Source organism: Rhipicephalus sanguineus, chromosome 1, assembly GCF_013339695.2.
Source record: "Rhipicephalus sanguineus isolate Rsan-2018 chromosome 1, BIME_Rsan_1.4, whole genome shotgun sequence".
In the NCBI taxonomy this organism is placed as follows: Eukaryota; Metazoa; Arthropoda; class Arachnida; order Ixodida; family Ixodidae; genus Rhipicephalus; species Rhipicephalus sanguineus.
In genome coordinates this window covers 151,998,220-152,018,340 of record NC_051176.1, presented here as the reverse complement: position 1 = coordinate 152,018,340, position 20,121 = coordinate 151,998,220, and the positions used below count along the sequence as shown (strand labels likewise).

Sequence of the window (20,121 nt, the reverse complement as noted above, 5' to 3'; positions counted from 1 at the left end):
GGCAGCCAGCAAATGTGTTGGTCGGGATGGGGGGGGGGGGGGGCGGGGGGGGGGAGACGTTGAAGGTTATTTTTGCAGCCATTGTTGGGATCACAACTCGGTGTCTTGAGGGGAAAATAGCGGGAAAGGTGAAAAGCAGAGAAAAAAAGATTGAAGTTGATCTGTTGATCTGTTGATCTCCCTGGCCCTTTTTGCTGGACACGGCGGGGGCCCGCGGAGATTCCAGCTGATGTTGCGTGGAGTCTCAAGTACAGATTATCGTATTCACCGAAACCTCATTCCTTTCAGTCATGCAGGGCTTAGCTGCTTCAGCGAAGTTATGTGGAAACAGAAAATGTACATCGCGCAACCAAACGGCATCTTCCGTCCAAAATCTTTCGAAGTACAGAAGTGCAGAGAAATGTGCCTTCCGAACACATTTAGCACCGTTCACGGTGCGGTCTGTGCCCGTTTTCGTTGAGTTAGCAAATAACCGAGGCGTAGCTCATGCGGGGCCAAAGAAGGTCGTCTGAAGAGAAAATTTCAGTTTCTTCGGAAGAATGCCAGGGGCACAATTTGCAGGGGAAAAGGCTTCCACAGGTGGACGGCTTGAATTTGCCTTTGTTGGTGCTGGCTACCTGCGTTTTCGCAGAAGAAAGATCAGTAGAAAGGTTCCCTGACTTTTTTTTTTTGACGTCGGGATTGAAAGGAACATTCTGGAAGGTCTCTGATCACCGATGTCAGCAAGAAAATAAAGAAGCACATATGGAGGAGGGGGTCTTTGGGGATGTGGGCGAGGGTGAGAGGGGGAAGGGCTGGTGCCGCTTGGGGGGGGGGGGGGGCAAGTGTTCCTTTTGCAACCCCCTGCCGACGCCCATGGTACTAGCTACCTACCCATCGTGCGTGACAGAGGTGCTGGCGGAATTTATTTGCCCGAACTGGTAAAGTTAATACGCTTGGGAACTAATTTGCAGAAGGCTAAGGTAATCTTCAATAGCCTTGAGAGAGAACTAGGGTTTGTTATTAGTAGTGAGCGTGCAGAAGTGCGCTTTTCTTGGTCAAGTGACAGCGTACTCGAATCATAATCAATTTTACGACTGATATAGATTTTTGAAACTCATAACACATGGATTTTCGAGCAAGGGCGCCAAGAAAAGGAAGATAGTGGTTATCTTTGAAAAAAAAATTGCATTCCGTAAGCGCCAAGCCATAAGGCCGGAACTTGGGAGGTAACAGAAGAGCCATTAATTAAGTGAAATTAAATTCCGTTATACGTGCGAAAACCAAGATACTATTGTGAGGCGCGATGTAGTTTCAAACTCCGCATAAATGTTGACCACCTCGGTTTATTTCTGGCGCACCTAAATTTAAGTGCACAGGTGTTTTCGCATTCTTCCCATATCGAACTGAGCCCGCCGTAGCCAGGAATCGAACCTACGCCCTCGTGTTTAGCAGCGCACTGTCACAGCGACTTATAAGCTACAAGCGACGGAACGTGATATTGTTGCGTGGTTTTACCTACGCTAAGAGGGCATAGTGGGCTATACCCTGAAAAGGGAGCTGAAAAAGAGGTGAAGTCAACGTTGTGTTGTGAGCTGTGCTGTGGCTTGATACTGACTCAGTATTGTATTTTCCCCGTAACATTTTTGGTGGAGCTGCGGGGTACTTTTTTTTTTGACGACGGAGCTCCGCAGTGGACGCCTCCTTAAGTCTGCAACCATGGCTCCGGGTGAAGACACGCCTTCGCCAGCTACGTCGGCAACATCTCCGACAACAACAACCCAGTACGTCGCTTTAACGCAACCCCGTGACCCCGGCACCTTTATCGGGGAGAAGAACATCGATGTGGACAAGTGGCTCAGCATGTACGAGCGCATCAGCAAGCAATATGGCTGGGATCCAACCGTTATGCTGGCAAATGTCATCTTCTACCTCGACAAAACCCCTCGCGTCTGGTTTGAGACCCACGAGCACGAAGTCACAAGCTGGGACATGTTTAAACAACAGCCCCGTGACCTTTTCGGCAACCCATTTGGTCAACAGCTTGCTGCACGGAAAGAATTGGCCGTACGTACTCAAACGTCAACCGAGCCCTACTTGACCTATATTCAAGAAGTGTTAGCCTTGTGTCAAAAGGTTGACCACAACATGTCCGAGGCTGACAAGATTTCACACATTTTGAAGGGTATCGCAGACGATGCGTTCAATCTGCTCGTTTTTACCAACGTCACGACCATCGACGCCGTAATTAAGGAGTGTCGCCGCCTGGAACAAGCGAAGAGTCGGCGCATTCCGCACCCGTTCCATCGTCTCCCCAACACCGCTGCAACATCGTCTTGCGAAGGAACCCCTTTTCAGCCGTCCACAACTGACGATGTGACACGCATCGTCCGACGCGGACTCGAGGCTGTGGGCCCGGCTGTCCATAAACCAACGTTGTCCGAGACACCGGCCCCAGCTGACGCCCTGATCCAGGCCGTTGTCCGCCAGGAATTCGCCAATCTGGGTCTGTGTTCCACTGTATGTGCCATGAACAATACTGACACCTCCGTAGCCTCTGAGACAACACGCCGCCGTCAGTACCCTGTTCGTTCCAGGAACCCTTCTGAATGGCGAACAGCAGATGATAAGCCGATCTGCTTCCGCTGTGGTCGTGCAGGCCACGTTGCTCGTTACTGTCGCAGTCAGTGGCCCTCTACTCCTCCTAGCCAGTATCCCGCGTACAACGGCCCCTTCCGCTCAATGAATCGCCGTTATCCGAACCGCACTGAGTCTTCAGCATTCGCCGCCCCTGAGGACTATGGCCGCACCTTCCCATCGTCGCCGCCTCCAAGCCGTTCCTCTCGCTCACCAACGCGCCGCCGCTCGCCCTCGCCGTCATTTAGCCGCCGCATGTCTCCGGAAAACTAGGCTGCGCAGCTTCTGGAGGTGAAGCTGCCCTGTCGACGTTGACCAAAAATCCTCTGTTGCCCTTACGTCTACACCAGAACACACTTGAAGTACATGTTGATGGCACTCCTGTTCAAGCTTTGATCGACACAGGCGCTCACGTCTCTGTCATGAGTGCGGATTTTCGTCGTCGCATGAAGAAGATTCTGACGCCACCCTTGACCAATGTGGTACAAGTCGCGGATGGCGGCACCGTTCCTGTCGTTGGGATGTGTACAGCTCAGCTTACCGTTGCCGGTTATCAGGTGGTCGTCCTGTTTACTGTCCTTGCCACATGTCCCCACGACCTCATACTTGGGCTGGATTTTCTGGCAACCAACTCTGCGCTTATTGATTGCTCCGCCGGTGTGCTGCGCCTTGAACTGCCACAACTCAGTGACCCCCCGTCCCAACCTTCGTGCCGATTACATTGCAGCGACTTTATTCATCTGCCCCAGCAATCTGTTACGTACGTCGATATGTTGTGCTCACCAGCTGTGCCAGACGGTGACTACTACGCTGCGCCTCTTCCCGACTTCCTGCTCACGCATTGTGTTGCTGTTCCCTATACGGTTCTCAGCCTCACGGCTAACAGAACCTGGCTAACAGTGGTAAATTTTGGCTTCGCAAATCAAGTGCTCCCACAAGGCATTTCCGTAGCCCACCTTTGTTCGCTACTAGATTCACCGGTCGAAGCTTTCGCCTTGGATGCCGCTGTTCCTACGCAGCGGACGCAACCGACAACCAATTGTGGCAGCCGTCAAATTTTTAACATGATCGCCGCTGACCTTCCGCCTGAACACGTTGAAGCCCTCCAGCGCGTTCTCGGGTCCTACCAGGACATTTTTGATTTCGGTGACCGACCTCTAGGGCAGACGTCCGTTGTCCAGCATCGCATACACACAGGTGATGCCAACCCTGTTCACCGCCGCCCCTACAGAGTGTCTGCGTCTGAGCGGAGCGTCATCCAACAGGAAGTAAATAAGATGCTAGCGAAGGACATTATAGAGCCGTCCTCCAGTCCCTGGGCGTCTCCGGTAGTGTTAGTTAAAAAGAAGGACGGATCGTGGCGCTTTTGTGTGGACTATCGCCATCTCAACAACATCACAAGGAAAGACGCCTACCCTCTACCTCGAATTGACGACGCCCTTGATTGTCTGCATGGTGCCTCGTACTTCTCTTCCATCGACCTCCGTTCCGGATATTGGCAGATCGCTGTGGATCCCGCGGACCGAGAGAAGACGGCCTTTGTAACACCCGACGGCCTTTACCAGTTCAAGGTCATGCCTTTCGGCCTATGTAATGCCCCAGCCACATTCGAACGAATGACGGATTCTCTGCTTCACGGATTCAAGTGGTCTACGTGTCTATGTTATTTAGACGACGTAATTGTGTTTTCGCCCACGTTCGAAACGCACCTTGAGAGACTTTCAGCAATTCTTGAAGTGTTCCGTCTCGCCGGACTTCAGCTTAATTCGTCCAAGTGCCGGTTCGGCCGTCGCCGCATTACGATCCTTGGGCATATTGTTGATGCCTCCGGCGTACAACCTGATCCGGAAAAAATTCGCGCCGTGAAGGACTTCCCTGTGCCGAAAACCGCCAAAGATGTTCGCAGCTTTGTGGGACTCTGCTCCTACTTTCGGCGGTTTGTCAAAGACTTCGCCGAAATTGCTAGACCTCTCACGGACCTGCTCAAACAAGACACGCCCTTTAACTGGGGTCCCTCGCAAGCAGCAGCTTTCTCCAAGCTTGTCACACTGCTCACATCTTCCCCTGTTCTGGCCCACTTCGACCCTGCCGCGCCAACCGAAGTCCGCACTGACGCCAGTGGTTACGGAATCGGCGCTGTGTTGGCCCAGCGACAGCGTGGGCAGAATCACGTGATAGCTTATGCTAGCAGGCTGCTGTCCACTTCGGAGCGCAATTATTCAATCACGGAGCGCGAATGCCTCGCTGTGGTATGGGCAGTTGCGAAATTTCGCCCTTATTTATACGGCCGACAGTTTACAGTGCTCACCGACCATCATGCCCTTTGTTGGCTCGCCTCTTTGAAAGATCCCACAGGTCGTCTCGCTCGCTGGGCACTCCGTTTGCAGGAGTATACCTACACGGTCGTGTACAAGAGTGGAAAACTGTACCAAGATGCGGATTGCTTATCCCGCTACCCTGTGGCTGACCGGCCCTCTACGAGCACTGCCTCGATCGACTGCGTATTTTCCCTCTCCCAGCTGCTTCGCCTCGGCGACGAGCAGCGTCGGGATCCGCATATCAGTCAAATAATGCAACGGCTGCGATCCTCCCCGCACGACGCCTCTGTACGCATGTTTGCCTTCAAAGATGACACCTTATATCGGCGTAATTTGTCACCCGCCGGACTCGCTCTACTGCCGGTCGTACCAAAGCACCTGCGTTCCACAGTCCTCCACGAGCTTCATGACGCCCCAACCGCTGGTCACCTTGGCGTTTCTCGCACGTATGACCGTGTGCGCCGCCGCTTCTACTGGCCTGGCCTTGCACGCTCTGTGCGGCGTTATGTCAACGCCTGCGAAGTTTGTCAGCGCCGCAAGAAGCCGTCGGGACTTCCTGCTGGGTATCTTCAGCCTATCGACATCCCACCGGAGCCCTTCTTCCGAGTCGGTTTGGACCTTCTCGGTCCCTTTCCAACATCCACTTCAGGAAACAAGTGGGTTGCCGTTGCTACCGATTACGCGACCCGCTACGCAATCACGCGAGCCCTTCCAACCAGCTGCGCTACAGACGTCGCTGATTTTTACTTCGGGATCTTATTTTAGTGCACGGTGCCCCACGACAACTGTTGACAGACCGAGGCCGTACTTTCCTTTCTCAAGTGATTGACGATATCCTGCGTTCCTGTTCCACCCAGCATAAGCTCACGACCTCTTACCATCCCCAGACAAACGGGCTGACAGAGCGCTTAAACCGGACCCTGACAGACATGCTTTCGAAATACGTGTCGACCGACCATCGTGACTGGGACCTTGCACTGCCCTACGTGACGTTCGCGTACAATTCCTCCCGGCACGACACCGCTGGATACTCACCGTTTTACCTTTTGTTTGGACGCGAACCAACGTTGCCATTGGATACCTTCCTTCCGGCTGCTGCAGAGTCGACCACGGAATACGCACGCGACGCTATTGCCCGCGCTGACCACGCCCGTCAGCTTGCCCGCAACAGATTGACGGCTTCTCAAGAAACACAGAAGCACCGTTACGACGAGCGGCATCGTGACGAACGTTTTCAAACGGGTTCCCTCGTTCTTCTCTGGTCCCCAACGCGACGTGCCGGCCTCTCTGAGAAGCTATACTTTCTCGATACACGGGGCCATACCGCGTGCTTCGACAAGTGACAGACGTTACATACGAAATTGTCCCGGCTAATCCTACAAACTCTTCTCCTCTGTTATCCCGTGACGTCGTCCACGTATCCAGGCTCAAGCGTTACCACCCACCTTCTACTGTGGTCCCATAGACGCGCCGGGTCGGCGCTTTTGCCGCCGGGGGTTGTGTTGCGTGGTTTTACCTACGCTAAGAGTGCATAGTGGGCTATACCTTGAAAAGGGAGCTGAAAAAGAGGTGAAGTCGACGTTGTGTTGTGAGCTGTGCTGTGGCTTGATACTGACTCAGTATTGTATTTTCCCCGTAACAATATGGCTAGCAGTAACGTTTAAGATATCGAGAGACCAAAATTGATTAGAAGACAACAAACGACAGCAGGGTGTGTCCAGATAAGATCGAACACGAGGTCCCGGTCACCATACCCGATTGTGATGAAATTTACTGTAGGTCTAGGCATTACACCCAAAACAATGGTTTCGCAGTTAGTTTTGCGGAAAAAAAATTTTTTCGCCTGAAAAAAAATATACAACTTTTCGCCGCAAAAAACGCTTTTCCGCCAATTTCGCGATTTTTGAAATTTGAGCGCACCTAGGGAAAAAACGGTGCACTTCTTAGTCACAATATTTATTCCCCTTAAAGAACAAGTAAAATACAATCTTACGAGTCTATTACTTCCCTTGCTTGTCGAAGCACTTTTGAACAAAAAAATCACAAACTTGGCAAATCGCACAAAAATACCTCTATTTCAGGAATTTATTGCTGCAAGCAAGTTAAAGTGAGGATAATGAAAATCGGTACGTATTAACTTGGATACTTTCGCTCTCTTTTAAAATAATTTGCGTGGTTTTATCGCGCTCCGTTTTACTCGATAATTGGGCTGAAACGGAAGTGATTTACCAAAAACGCCGAATTTTGAAAATAGTTTTCTCAAAAAGGCCATTTATAATTTAAAAAAAAATCGCTCTGATTGAAGTCAAGGACGTCATCTACCATTCTGCATAAAAAAACGTTGCATTATTTTGGTTGCTAACAAGTTATAAGGCGTCAAATGTGACCAAGTCAGCCTAGCGACCGCGTCGTTCGTTATGTGCTGAAACTCGGATAAAAATTGTCGAAAATACTTGTACATGACATAATCACAAATCAGCAGCTCCACAACAACAAATGCGCAACCAGGTGTCATGGTTCAGCAAGCTTTGTCTTGCGATCAGCCGCTTGACAAACCCGCAGCGGCGGCCGCTCGATGCCGCGGCCGCTTCGGTTGCGGATGAGCACCGCTTGAGCGCCAAACTACGCTCAGAGGGCGAACGGGAGAAGGAATAAAGCATCACTGTGAAAGTTAAAGGCTCTTAAGTACCAACAAAAGCCATATTATACAATGAAATCTCTGCCGGCAATTTTGCAGTGACCGCCTCCAGTAGTGCGCTCATGTGTTGCTTCCTTTCTTCTGATGGCCTAAAAATAATTAGGTTGACTCTATCAGCAATATATGACACAAAAGCAAGCCGTTGACATCTAAAGAAAGCTGTCATACGTGGTTCCGATGGTCGAACAATTTAAACTGCAGTTGTTCTCCATCTCGTGCAACACTTGTGTCAGGCGGCTGTGAAAAGAAGTGTGTCCAAGTCCTTTGCTTCAATAAAGCACCGCTTTTACAATACCGTATTTTTGTGCGCATGCAGATATAATATTCAACGCAAGCCGAGCGTTTATCACGTTATTTTGCGGCTGCGGGCATAACAGCAGGGGAAAAAAATACATGCGTGCTGTATTGAAGGCGCTCACTGCGAAAGTTACCGGCAGAGTTTTTGTTGCATATTATAACATTTGTTGGCACTTCACAGCCTTTAACTTTCACAGTGATGCATTCCTTCTCTCCTTCGTCCTCTGAGCGTAGTTTGGCGCGCAAGCGGTGCTCATCCGCAGTCGAAGCGGCACTCATGTAATGTGAGCGCCCGCGGCATCGAGCGGCCGCTGCTGCGGGTTTGTCAAGCAGCTGATCGCAAGACAAAGCTTGCTGAACCATGACACCTGGTTGCGCATTTGTTGTTGTGGAGCTGCTGATTTGTGATTATGTCATGTACAAGTATTTTCGACAATTTTTATCCGAGTTTCAGCACATAACGAACGACGCGGTCGCTAGGCCGACTTGGTCACATTTGACGCCTTATAACTTGTTAGCAACCAAAATAATGCAACGTTTTTTTATGCAGAATGGTAGATGACGTCCTTGACTTCAATCAGAGCGATTTTTTTTTAAATTATAAATGGCCTTTTTGAGAAAACTATTTTCAAAATTCGGCGTTTTTGGTAAATCACTTCCGTTTCAGCCCAATTATCGAGTAAAACGGAGCGCGATAAAACCACGCAAATTATTTTAAAAGAGAGCGAAGGTATCAAAGTTAATATGAACCGATTTTTACTGTCCTCACTTTTACTTGTTTGCAGCAATAAATTCCTGAAATACAGGTATTTTGTGCAAGTTGCCACGTTTGTGATTTTTTTCTTGAAAAGTGCTTCGACAGGCAAGAGAAATAATAGACTCACAAGATTGTATTTCACTTGTTATTTGAAGGGAATAAATATTGTGACCAAGAAGTGCACCGTTTATTCCCTAGGCGCGCTCAAAATTGAGAAATTGCGAAATTGGCGGAAAGGTGTTGTTGCGGCCGAAATTTACAATTTTTTTTCAGGCGAACAATTTTTTTTCGCGAAACAAACTTCGAAACCATTGTTCTGGATGTAATGCCTAGGCCTACAGTAAATTTCATCAAAATCGGGAGTGGTGACCGGGACCTCGTGTTTGATCTTATCTGGACACACCCAGATGATGCTCTCGTTGAAATCAAGAAGAGGCTTGGATTTGGGTTGTTTATGTGAAATTTATTAGAGTTACAGTATCTTACTATTAGAGCACTTGAACCAGGCACGTAGGCAAGGGGGGGGGGGCGCCCCCCCCCCCCCCGAAATTCGTTCAGCCTTTTATGTTCCCGGGCAATTTTTTTTTCTTTTTGCCATGAAAAGACTTTCTTTCGAATAATTAAGCCTTGCCCCCCCCCCCCCCCCCCCGAAAAAAAATCCTGGCTACGTGCCTGACTTGAACAGTGTTAGAGTAACAGAAACAGCATACATTAAAATCGAGATATGGAAAACGCATCCAAGGACGGCAGATGATCAGTAGTTGATATTTGAAATATATAACCATAGAACGAAGTCGCCTGAAATAATTACAGCCCTGTATAATAGGAGATCGTTTGAAGATGGTGGCGGTAATGATGAATACACAAGCGATACATGAACTGCGTGGTGGCTTTCCTCTTAGGCCGGATACGTTACCGATTAAAGGGCCCCTCCCTTGATTTGGGTATTGCAAACGAACACGTACGACGCGTAGAGTACGTAATCGACGGCGACCTTGGCTGCAAAATATTACACGGCTGCGCAGATCAGGCGTGTAATTATGAACTCTGTTCTTCATCCAATGGCGGTGGTAGTGGTTCAAAAGAAAAGGCACTTATTTCTGCAGCCCATAAGGGAGCGCGGGGCAGTGGGGAGCCCGCAGCGCGTGCGCCGTGAAGCAAAACAGGACAAGGTGTGGGTTCGAGCTAGTTGGTACTCCATGATCAACACTTTTTGCGCAAAATTTTCTCAGACAACGGACGAAACAGAAAGGAAGGGAGTGGGGCTAGTCACGTGAAGAAGACGCGGTCTCTCGCCTCTGGCAGTTTGGAGTATATGCAGTGAGTGATTCTTTATTTCATTAAACAGGAAAGAACGAGGAAGACGGTAGGAAAGAGGGGAGGAGTGCACGATAACTGTCTCTCAGTGAGGACACCTTAACCGTTTGCAGAAGCTCGCCGAAGCAAAGGAGGAGAGTGTGCGCCTTGGCTGTAAAGCTCGCTTCCTGGAAGCATGGTAACAGCGCGAATTAACTTAAAACTTGTCAAATAATCACCCGATTTGAAAAATTATTTTGGAAAGGACTTCCCTAGGCTGCCCCTCACAGCTTCTAATGGGTGATCAAAATTTGCGATGGGGCCCGGTGAGGGGCCCATTAAGTTAGCATATAAGCGGGAATAAGGAGATCTGAAGACCCGTCAGACTCGATTTTTACAGCGAAAGCTGTTATGAGATCGTTTTAGCGGCCGTTTTTGGCGCCGTAATTGTCCGCCGCCGCCGCCGCCGCTGCCGGTGTCCGTAACCACTATCGCTCGAAATAAGAAAAAAAAACGAAATAAGAAAAAAAAATTCCAGGACGGAACGAGGTTCGAACCTGGGTCCTCTGCGTGGGCGCCCAGTATTCAACCTCTGAGCCATGCCGGTGCTTGAAACTACTTTGCAAAAAAGCCGGCAGATCCCACGCATTGTGGGAATCGATGTAATGCGAAGCAGCCAGCAAAGAGCTGCATACATCGCCTTGTATGTCATTGAGGAAAATGCGTGTCATGGTTTTCATGTTAACTCCTATTATTTATGTTCGTCACACAGTAACGTCGCGCAATACCAACTTCGGGGTCAATCAAGCTAGAGAAACGGCCGCCAGCGCACCATGAGCGTGGCACGCAAGTCATGCTGTACATGACATACGTGTCATGACTTTCATGTTAACTCGTGTTATTTATGTTCCTCACACGGTCACGTCGCAAGATACCAATTTTCTTGTATATAAATCTAGCGAAACCGCCGCCAGCGCCCCATGAGCGTGGCACGTAAGTCATGCTGTACATGACATGCGTGTCATGATTTTCATCTTAACTCGTGTTTTTATGTCCGTCACACAGTCACGTCGCGCAAAACCAATTCCCGGGTAGATCAAGCTAGCGAAACGGCCGCCAGCGCGCCATGATCGTGGCACGTAAGTCATGCTGTACATGACATGCGAGTCATGATTGTCCTGTTAACTCGTGTTTTTATGTTCGTCACACAGTCACGTCACAAGATACCAATTTTGGTGTATATAAATCTAGCGAAACCGCCGCCAGCGCCCCATGCGCATGGCACGTAAGTCATGCTGTACATGACATGCGTGTCATGATTTTCATGTTAACTCGTGTTATTTATGTTCGTTACACAGTCACGTCACAAGATACCAATTTTGGTGTATATAAATCTAGCGAAACCGCCGCCAGCGCCCCATGAGCGTGGCACGTAAGTCATGCTGTACATGACATGCGTGTCATGATTGTCATGTTAACTCGTGTTTTTATGTTCGTCACACAGTCACGTCGCGCAATACCAATTTCGTGGTAGATCAAGCTAGCGAAACGGCCGCCAGCGCTCCATGAGCGTGGCACGGAAGTCATGCTGTACATGACATGCGTGTCATGATTTTCATGTTAACTCGAGTTTTTATGTTCGTCACACAGTCACGTCGCGCAATACCAATTTCGGGGTAGATCAAGCTAGCGAAACTGCCGCCAGCGCTCCATGAGCGTGGCACGTAAGTCATGCTGTACATGACATGCGTGTCATGATTTTCATGTTAACTCGAGTTTTTATGTTCGTCACACAGTCACGTCGCGCAATACCAATTTCGTGGTAGATCAAGCTAGCGAAACGGCCGCCAGCGCTCCATGAGCGTGGCACGGAAGTCATGCTGTACATGACATGCGTGTCATGATTTTCATGTTAACTCGAGTTTTTATGTTCGTCACACAGTCACGTCGCGCAATACCAATTTCGGGGTAGATCAAGCTAGCGAAACCGCCGCCAGCGCTCCATGAGCGTGGCACGTAAGTCATGCTGTACATGACATGCGTGTCATGATTTTCATGTTAACTCGAGTTTTTATGTTCGTCACACAGTCACGTCGCGCAATACCAATTTCGTGGTAGATCAAGCTAGCGAAACGGCCGCCAGCGCTCCATGAGCGTGGCACGGAAGTCATGCTGTACATGACATGCGTGTCATGATTTTCATGTTAACTCGAGTTTTTATGTTCGTCACACAGTCACGTCGCGCAATACCAATTTCGGGGTAGATCAAGCTAGCGAAACTGCCGCCAGCGCTCCATGAGCGTGGCACGTAAGTCATGCTGTACATGACATGCGTGTCATGATTTTCGTGTTAACTCGGGTTATTTATGTTCATTACACAGTCACGTCACAAGATACCAATTTTGGCGTATATCAAGCTAGCGAAACTGCCGCCAGCGCTCCATGAGCGTGGCACGTAAGCCATGCTGTACATGACATGCGTGTCATGATTGTCATGTTAACTCGTGTTTTTATGTTCGTCACACAGTCACGTCGCGCAATACCAATTTCGTGGTAGATCAAGCTAGCGAAACGGCCGCCAGCGCTCCATGATCGTGGCACGGAAGTCATGCTGTACATGACATGCGTGTCATGATTTTCATGTTAACTCGAGTTTTTATGTTCGTCACACAGTCACGTCGCGCAATACCAATTTCGGGGTAGATCAAGCTAGCGAAACTGCCGCCAGCGCTCCATGAGCGTGGCACGTAAGTCATGCTGTACATGACATGCGTGTCATGATTTTCGTGTTAACTCGGGTTATTTATGTTCATTACACAGTCACGTCACAAGATACCAATTTTGGCGTATATCAAGCTAGCGAAACTGCCGCCAGCGCTCCATGAGCGTGGCACGTAAGCCATGCTGTACATGACATGCGTGTCATGATTGTCATGTTAACTCGTGTTTTTATGTTCGTCACACAGTCACGTCGCGCAATACCAATTTCGTGGTAGATCAAGCTAGCGAAACGGCCGCCAGCGCCCCATGAGCGTGCCACGTAAGTCATGCTGTACATGACATGCGTGTCATGATTTTCATGTTATGTCGTGTTATTTATGTTCGTCATACAGTCATGTTACGCCATACCAGTTTTGGTGCACATTCGATGAACCAAGCGACCAGGAGAGCACAAAGTCGTAGGCGGCTAGATAGATAGATAGATAGATAGATAGATAGATAGATAGATAGATAGATAGATAGATAGATAGATAGATAGATAGATAGATAGATAGATAGATAGATAGATAGATAGATAGATAGATAGATAGATAGATAGATACGCTCAAAGTCGCAGAAGTTCGCTAAGAAATGCTTCGCATTTAAAAGGTCCTATACAGGCTTCAGAAGGAAGCATATTAGTAAAATAAGTACCAAGCGTCGCACAACGCGAATTCTGTAACCAGGCGTCACACAATGCGAATTGCGCAACGAGAAGGTTGTTGAATGCTTCTTCCAACCCATTACAAAGGGATCCGCCATAATTCTTCATTGTCATCAGGCACAGCATCAACAAAGTGCGCAGCCTTACATGCATTTAGCAGGCACCACGGCTCTCCGTAGAATGACGAAAAATGGCATAATGCCTGCTTTCATACTTCTCAAAAATTACAATGATTTATAGCGTAGTGGGTTCCTCGCAACTGCACTTGTATTGGTTGCCAAGGAAGCCCATAAGCGCATGATCCATTTCCTCGGGGTCTCAGTAAAGTTCTTCGCCTCCCCCCCCCCCCCTCTCTGTCCCACGTCAACGTATGTTATACAGCATGACGGGAGAGGGAAATGGCGACCGGGCGTCACCCAATGCAAATTACATAACTGGTGGGCCGTTTAAAGCTTCCAACCCATTACAAAGGGATGAGCCATAATTCTTCACCGTCATCAGTCGTCGCGTCAACAAAGCGCACATAATGCTTTACAGACGTATAGCTGGTACTCGCTTCTCCGCAGAATGGCGAATAATGGCTTAGTAGGTGCTTCCCAGCTTCACAAAAATTGTGATTTATGGGCGTAGTGGGCACCTTGCTAGTGTACTTGTATTAGTAGTCCCAAGAGAGCTTACAACGGGCTCTAGAAACGCCGCTCTTCCAACTTTCGCTGTGACTGTGCTGCGGTTTCAGCGCAGGCCTGGCGTTTTTTTTTTAACAATACGTCCGAAAAAAGGGAGACAGTGAAGCCAAGGAAAACATAGAAGAGGTTATGTTTAAGTGCACTTTGCTAGCTCACGTCGCCCAAAATAAAATGTGACGAGAACGCTTTCCCTATTTCAGTTTCCCTGAACGCTGCTGCGTACCGAGAATGCGTACCTTCCCCTGTTCTAAGACGTAACAAACTCGGAGGCCAGAGCCCCATTCCACCAATATTTAGCTCAGCCTTCATGCCCGTTTAGCATGACAATCGCTTGTGCTGGAAACCGCCCCAGGCTTGCGCATATGCCTGACTTATCACTAGAAACAGTTCACCATCGCTTTCCGCCATATAGCAGAAAAAAATGATTTCACGACGGTTGCTACAAAAGGTGATAGCAGAAGTTCAGCTTGAAGAAAGGGGACGCCCCATCAGCTGGCTACGCCACTGCAGTCGTGCATTATCAGCAAATCAAAGCTGCGGAATGTAGCTCAATTTCTCAGTATTGACGCTATTAAGACATTGTTTTCTATACGAATCACAAATTTCAATTTACTTCACTCTCCTCCTTCGAGGAGTACGAGAGAATTTTTTAGGACAGTGCAGTCAGGACATTAGCTACGTGGCACTCAGGAACAAATCAGCCTTTCTTTTATATTAATTCGTTAATCCTCTGCTTAGCACAGCAGTTTCGAGAAATATGTCCTCAAATCCTGTCTTTAAGTGCACTGATCTTCTAGTCAGCACTAAACAAAACCCGAAAATTGCTGTTCTGATAAATGTAAATCTGAACGTCAGTGTATTTCGCGACAGGCATTGAGGACGTAGTTCGCAAAATTGGTGCTAAGCATCCACAGGATTTCGGCTAAATTAATGCATTTTTTATATCACGTCACGATATACTTTCTCTCTCTCTCTCTCACACACACACACACATACAATCAAAAAGACAACGAATATATAAAGGTAAAGCTCCGGTTGGTGCGCACTCCGGGCGCAAATAAACGACAAAACTATCTAACGTGATCTCTCTGATCTCATCGCAGAAAGCGGCCCGTGCTTTGCAAGGGTCCGGACCCCCAGAACCGGCGCGGGCCAGATCCTTCGCTGCGCAATGGACCAGATCCCAAGAACCACAGCGGCATCAAGTGGCGCTCGGACTGCGCCGGCTGGAAAGGCCCGAAAGCGGATGCCATGCTTTTGCTGGCGAAGCCCAAGAGGCGCCGCAAGAGGGGCGTCAAACACGCGGCCCCGGTTCCCGCCGCGGAAGAGCGCACAGACGAGGACGAGTCCGACAGCGGCCGCGCCGACCGAACGCCCCACATCAGGGTGCACCGCAAAGAGTCCGAAGTGTGACTCTATCCCGCCTCAGCCGAACTAATACTGCTGCCGTATCTGCCGCTGCTGCTTGCACGCTGCTTCACCTTCAAGGAAACCACGCCTAAAGGGTTTCTCAAGATGTACGCCTGGCACCGCAGGGTATACGGGAAAATGATGGTTGCGTCGATCAGGCGCACGACAACAGCGCCCGGCCAACATTATATCATTCGTACTGTACGTGAAGATCGTCCGTACGAATGGACGCCGGCCAATCATGGTGGCGGCCAACAAGATGGCAGACTGAACATGTCGGCCATTGACAAACACTTCATGCTAACGAAAACAAGTGGCAATCCGATTGACCCCAGATGAAAAAAAAAGGAAAAAAAAAAGAGAAAAAAACAACAGAGAAACGATAATTAAAATCAAGCACGGCAAGCTTCGCAGTTAGGGACATAAGTGTGCAGTGCATTCGGCGTAATTGACACTTGCCGCAAGTTTTTCTCTTACATTCATAAGCATCGTGTTATAAGGATAAATGGCAGGCACCCATTAATTGATTGGGGCAATTCGTTACGCGCAAACACGTTTGTAAATAAAGCTTTGTTGACAGAGTACTTATATAGGCCCTCATTTTGCTCGAGTGACAGATCAGTCCGAGCTTGAGTCGGACACATTCAGGACTTCAACAGCTTCTCTGAAGTAAAGTCCCTTGATCAAAGGGCTTTACTTCAGAACACTTCCATGTGGTAACACATCTTGAAGGTAACAGGACAATGTTAACTTGACGTAGTCTGGATATATAAAGCAAATATCCATGCGCGCGCCTCGACAGCTTGCGCGCTGTTTATGTTGAGGCAGGAACTGCAGTAAAGTTTCGCAATACTTCTTGCTATGTGGTGGAAAATGATAATTTTGCTGCTCTAACTGCAGTAATTCCGTGTTCAGTTTCACGAATATTCGTAAGAAAAGTGCAATATAATTACAGAGGATAGACGAGTTGCAAAAACTGCAAGGCAGCTTTCCTGCACAACAAAAATTCATCCACAATGGCGGTGTCTCCCGTCGTCGCTACAATTGTTGCGTGCAGTGTAGCGTTTCCGCTGTTTAACAATGGCCGGTCGTCTCCCCACCCCTCACTGTGCATTCATTCGCAATGGCGGTGCCACCCGTCCTCGTTACACTGCACGTAACAATAGTTGCGAGGACGGGAGGCACCGCCATTGTGTACGAATTTTTGTTGCGCAGGAAAGCTGTCCGGTAGTTGTTGCAAATGAGCCATGTCTGCCAGGCACTAAGTGTTGCCTCTATGGGGTGTTAATATGTGAGAAAGGTTTTAATGCGGGAAGATTATATGCCTCACGAAGTGAAAAATCCGGCATCCGTCCGGCACCCGTCAGCGTTAAAGGGACACTAAAGGCAAATAACAATTTATGTCTGAGTGAAAGCTCAATGTATGACAACGTCTAAAACGGCAATATTATCAACAGCAGTGCCCTACTTACCGAGAAATTAAGCTAAATGTATCACACGATGAGCGCCACGAGCGGGACATTTTGGATGTGATCCCGATGACGTGAGAGCCAGGGGCGTAGCAAAGGGGGGGGGGGGGGGGGGGGGGGGGGTTGGGGGGTTCAACCCCCCCCCGAAATTTTTCAGTTTTGCTTGCGCATATAGGCACGCACACATACAAACGCACGCACGAACATACATAAAGTATGGTTGACCCCCCCCCCCCCCGAAAAAATTTCTGGCTACGCCCCTGGTGAGAGCGTCCGACTACAATTGATCACTAGTAATCAAACTAGCTGCAATAAAAAAAGAACCTTCCGTGCATCAAGAGACGTAATAAAATGCTGCTTGTTCGTTTCCGTTTGATTCATGGAAAAAATATCCACTTTGGCGTTGCCATGGGCAACGGCGCGCGTGGTTCAAAAGTTCCGTTTTCGCGGAACTGCGCTTCGCCCGGCGCCCTGCTTCGCTCACCCGGTCGCCTCAGTGGTAGTTTCGGTATCGCGTACTGCCGCGTGTGTTTTGCAAGCTCGGGAAAGTCGCTCCGACAGAAAGTTCGACAAAATGCCGCATGCATGTGATGTTGCCGGATGCCCGAATGGCGCACGCCGCCAGTGCACGCCGCCGCGCAGTAAATGCGGGCAACGTTGGGCACGGCAGCAGTGACGTGAGAAACACCGCTTTCGGGCGGGTGATTTGAAGTGCGCTAACGCGATGCGGACCATTAAAACGTGACTTTGTTTCAATATAACCACTTCCTTGATACGAAACAAGCACTACGAGGTTTCTGGAATGCTATTTCAACAATCAACGTCGACTTAATATTTGCCTTTAGTGTCCCTTTAACATTCGACGGTACGAAACCTCACGCGATCAAGTGATGACGTCACGCTGGTTTCGGCTCCCAATTTGAAAATTCGGTTGAACGAACTTGAACACAAGACCTAGTAATCACGTTATGGGACATAGTCACGTGACCACGTCTGAACCTTCTGCTGCAAGGTCGCATTATCAAATGATGACGTCATGTGACAATCTCCCGTGAAATTAAAAATTGACCCAATTTTGAGCATATTTCCAAGAGATCACGTCATGTGACATGATAGCGTGACCACGTAAGAACCTTTAGTTTTATAGGAACCGCGGTTAGGTCCGATTTAACAACGCGTGAGTCGGTGAGCGATAGACCTGAGAACAGTTCGGGCCGATTGTAGGAGCAGAATTATTTCTTTTAATTAACCTCGCAGGTTGAGGTAACCAATGTTCAACAGTGACTTCAGGATGTTCCAACTTGCGAGGAGGAAACAATAATACTCACCGATTCCCAAGCAGCTTTACGAAATTTTCAGAAAGGGGGGATTTTCAAAAAAACACCTAGAAATCCTTACAGCAACGACAAAGAAAAACCTACCAGTCATATAAATCGTTTGGACTCCAGAGCACGAGTCCCTGCTGGGAAACGAGGCACCCGATGCTTCCGCCCTTGCTCATGTTCACCGGGCCTTCCCTCAAAACGCGCTATGGAGGAAGGACAATGTTCCCGGAAAGTACAGCGATATTTTGCAACACTACAGGCTAGAAAGAATACCTTATCTGCCACCTCACCCCAGCCAAACAAGGGAAGAGGCCGTAACCCTCAGAAAATTGCTAACCAACTGTTACGTTCAGAGCATCCTAAGTTCCTAACGCACTGAATTTCACCCACCGAACACCCATACATCTGCATGTCCTGTGATGTACCAAACACCCTATGCATATGGTATGGGGATGCGTACAAAAACCTGGCACCGTAGGCAAGCAAGCAAAAATATCCGAATACAGTGGGAGGCCAAGGTATCAGAACCGGACCTGAATTATCAGTGCAGACTGACAGAACAGGCTTGAAAGATTGTCATGTCCCGCGGCTGACTGGGATAAGGAGGCCGCCCACCTAGGGTGCACAATTCTCCTCCTAACCTCACAGCTCGCTGCACGAGTAATGAGGCACATGCGCCGGAGCGCGCCATAAATAAAAGGTGGCCGATGAAGATGGCGATGGCCGCTAGAAGTTGCAAGGTCACATGAACAAGGGATGATATGATGAGACAGTGTCATGTGACCATGTAAGAACCTGATGTTGTAGCGAGTTTCCAGGGCACAGTAGCAGAACCTCCGTTCACAGTTACATGCGGGAGTCACGTGATCTGAGCAGAAACGCCGCCCATGATTTCAAACCACTACCGCAGGAATTGAATGAAAGGTAAGGTTCTGCCTAGTGTTGCATAAGTGTTGACAGTTTCAGTGGCTGGAGGTACGCCATGCCGCTTCGCGGTTCTATTTTGCCAGCATCACCACTGACAAAACCAGAGCCGACAGCGACGTGCCTTTCTACCAATGACATCATTCGTGACGTTTCTTCTCAGGTCACGCAACTCTCCTGCGTGCAACAACGACCGGAAGTTGTGCTACAGCACTCTTTAGGATACACAAATGCGCGACATTGAAAGGTCGCACGACCAAGTGATGACATCATGTGACAATGTCACCCTACATGGTCGTCGAAATAGTTTACACGCCGAGACACGCCGTGCTTTCACATTCAATGCATGTAAACAGACTTAACAGCTTCTGTAACTTTTTTAGTGTTTGCATTTCAAAATTTATTTACAATATGTGCACAGAACTATGCATCGTCTGCTGAACCTTTACTGCCTTAGGAAATTCTTGTGTTTTCAGGTGTCCACCAACGTGCTCATCAGTCGAATTCTTATGAATATACGAGTATGCTAAAGTCATCTTGCGGTGTAATGGCAAAGCCAGTAGTTTAAAATGAGTTCATAGCAAAACACATTGCTTTCCTAGTCAGCATGTTTCCTCATTGAGAAAAATTCTCAATTTGAAGAGCAATGACTTGTGCTGCATAATTTGTGTAGAAATTATTAGAAAATTGAGTGGCGGTACTTCCTCTACAACACCCAGCTTTAGCTACCAAGTTTCTATACACAGCCTGTTCTAACATTTCGTGATGAACATATGCCAGTTTTTGCTGGTATTAGTAATTATGCCAGAAAGTGTTTATCACATAAAAACTCACTGAGTACAATAGCTGCTGTTAGTTTAACTTTCGGTAGTGATCCTACATTAAGAGCCTTGCAGAGCAT

At 48.6% G+C, this 20,121-nt stretch overlaps 1 protein-coding gene across 1 annotated transcript in view; it reads left to right on the top strand.

Moving 5' to 3' along the window:
- The window catches only part of LOC119400350 (uncharacterized), a 31,576-nt gene extending 15,490 nt beyond the window's left edge, over positions 1 to 16,086 (top strand). The window contains exon 3 of the mRNA XM_037667369.2: positions 15,196 to 16,086. Within this exon, the coding sequence (XP_037523297.1) occupies positions 15,196 to 15,505 (310 nt within the window). The 3' untranslated portion in view covers positions 15,506 to 16,086. The remainder of the gene's footprint in view (positions 1 to 15,195) is intronic.
- The last annotated feature ends 4,035 nt before the right edge of the window (positions 16,087 to 20,121 follow it).